At 46.9% G+C, this 2,500-nt stretch overlaps 1 protein-coding gene across 1 annotated transcript in view; it reads left to right on the top strand.

Annotated features, from left to right (window-relative positions):
* Window positions 1–2,500, top strand: part of LOC135558264 (protein unc-13 homolog A-like) — a 47,115-nt gene that overhangs the window by 38,856 nt on the left and 5,759 nt on the right. Inside the window, 6 exon segments of the mRNA XM_064991984.1 lie at window positions 20–108; window positions 273–416; window positions 539–662; window positions 1,669–1,725; window positions 1,859–1,939; window positions 2,158–2,305. Coding sequence (XP_064848056.1) covers window positions 20–108; window positions 273–416; window positions 539–662; window positions 1,669–1,725; window positions 1,859–1,939; window positions 2,158–2,305 — 643 coding nt within the window.

Raw genomic sequence — 2,500 nt, 5'->3', positions numbered from 1 at the left:
ACTTACTTCCTGCCCCCAGCTTAACGTGGAGGCCAGTGACTTCCTGAAGGACCTGCAATTAAAGCTCAACAACGTCATGGACGACCTTAGTAGGATATTTGCCGTCAGGTGTGTGTGTGTGTGGAGTTGTTTAGTTGAAGCGTTGGTGCTTCCAGGGTAGTATTCATTAGGACATGTAACAGAACTCCCTCTTTCAATCTGTTTTCTTACGCCTTGGTGCCTAATGAATATGACCCTGAGTTGTGGGTTTTTATGGATGTGTCGGCATGTAGTTTCCAGCCCCATATTGAGGAGAACGTGAAGCAGATGGGCGACATCTTGGGCCAGGTGAAGGGACAGACTGTTACTGACAACAACAGCGTGGCCGGGGACGCAGACAACGTCCTGCAGCCCATCATGGACTTCCTCGACACCAAGTGAGACCGAGCCAGAGATGCACTCACAGAGACACACACACTCTCTCTCTCTGTACTGTCTTGTGGGGGGAAAAAGTATATATTCTGGGTGTGTTAAAATGTGTTTATTCTCTCCTCCCTAGCCTGTCACTGTTTGCTAAGATCTGCGAGAAGACCGTGCTGAAGAGAGTGCTGAAGGAACTGTGGAAACTGGTTATTAACACTATGGAGAAAAGCATTGTGCTCCCACCATTCACAGACCAGTCAGTGAGTGTAACACACACTTTTTTCCTACGTCCTACAAACCTGCACCAAACTCTTCAGTACATTCTCTCTGGTATAATACTGAATCTACCGTTCGTTCATAAATCTAAAGTTCTGGTTAGAATACGAGGTTGCGAACATACCCATTGGCTAGAATGAGAGGTAGAGGATTGAATGGTTACTTCCGCTCCCTGCTTGTTGTTGATCGGTTGAGAAGGGCCTTCAGATTCACTGACCCCCCTCTCTCTCTCGCCATCGCCCCACCCTCTCTCTCTCTCCTCCTTAGGCGATAGTAAGTAGTGTGTGTTTCGCCCTGTCTGCTGTGTCAGCACGGACACACAGGCTTCTCTGCTACCTGTGACAGCACAGCATCACTCTTCTTGTCCCCCATGCTACTCTATGTACCCACCTCTCCTTCTCAGATTGAGCCCAAGACCCTACCCACCACTTGAATAACTCTAGAAAAATGTGGTTGGTGTAAGCAGTAAGGCCATAAGGCTTGCACCTGTCCACTCCCACCAGATCTACACAAGTGACTAGTAGGTTGAGGGGCGAGGGCTGGATTTGAGTGTGTTGAATAGTGTCAGGATCATCCCCTGTATTTTAGATAGGCGCATGGTGCACGACTGACAGATGGGTTCCCTGACCCGGTGCCACGGCAATACAGTGCCGTACCCCTCCTTACTCTTCTCCTTCCTCTCCTCCCTTACCTCCGGTCTTATATTTTGTCCTTCCTCTAAAGTGTTGCCTGTACGTGGAATGGATTGGGGGGGTTTCCCCACAACCCGGTACTGGATTTGAAATCTCTCCTGCACATGCCCCACCCCCCGATTTGTCTTTATTGTGACATGTTACGTTTAGCGATGTATAAACTCTCCCCTCGTCATTATACTACCTCTTCTGTCATCACTCTTCTCTCTCTCAACCGCATTCTTTTCATTTTTTCACTCTTTCTTTCTTTCTCTCCTCTCGCTCTCTCTCAACCTCTCTTTCTCTCTCCCCTCCACAGGGCACTCAGTTGATCCTGAATGCTGCTAAGGAGTTGGGCCAGCTCTCCAAGCTCAAGGTAATGGATGCCACGTTAGGATGAGTTCCTTTCTGCAGCACATTTCAGACACAATGCAGTCCTGTCATGTAGTGTGCCGTATTAACTACATTGTCGCAGTAACTAACTCGGTCTCTGTTTCCCTGCCCTGCAGGAGCACATGGTGCGAGAAGAGGCCAAGGCTCTCACTCCAAAACAGTGTGCCGTCATAGAGCTCGCATTGGACACTATTAAGGTACAGTATACATTATGTACACTTTGTAGGATGGATGACATGTGTAGTATGTGTTATGTACATTGAAGTAAAATGCACTTTACTTAAAGCATCCAGGTAAAAAGCTTCATAACTTGTTATAAGCATCTATGAACCTACATAATATATTATAACCCTTGTTATAATACATTATGTCTCTATGGATAAATAACAATACCTGTTGGCCTCTCCCCCTGCAGCAATACTTCCATGCGGGCGGTGTGGGCCTGAAGAAGACGTTCCTGGAGAAGAGTCCTGACCTGAAGTCTCTGCACTACGCCCTGTCCCTCTACACACAACACACTGACAAGCTCATCAGGAAGTTTGTCCTCTCCCAAAACACTCAGGGTACGACTGTCTGTCTGGATGGCTGGCTGGCTCTCTCTGGCTCTTCACTTCTCTCTCTCTGTCTCTCTCTCAATTCAATTCAATTCAAGGGGCTTTATTGGCATGGGAAACATGTGTTAACATTGCCAAAGCAAGTAAGGTATATAATATATAAAGTGAAATAAACAATAAAAATTAACAGTAGACATCACACAT

This window comes from Oncorhynchus masou, chromosome 17, assembly GCF_036934945.1.
Source record: "Oncorhynchus masou masou isolate Uvic2021 chromosome 17, UVic_Omas_1.1, whole genome shotgun sequence".
Taxonomy (NCBI): domain Eukaryota; kingdom Metazoa; phylum Chordata; class Actinopteri; order Salmoniformes; family Salmonidae; genus Oncorhynchus; species Oncorhynchus masou.
This window is presented reverse-complemented; position numbering and strand designations above follow the sequence as displayed.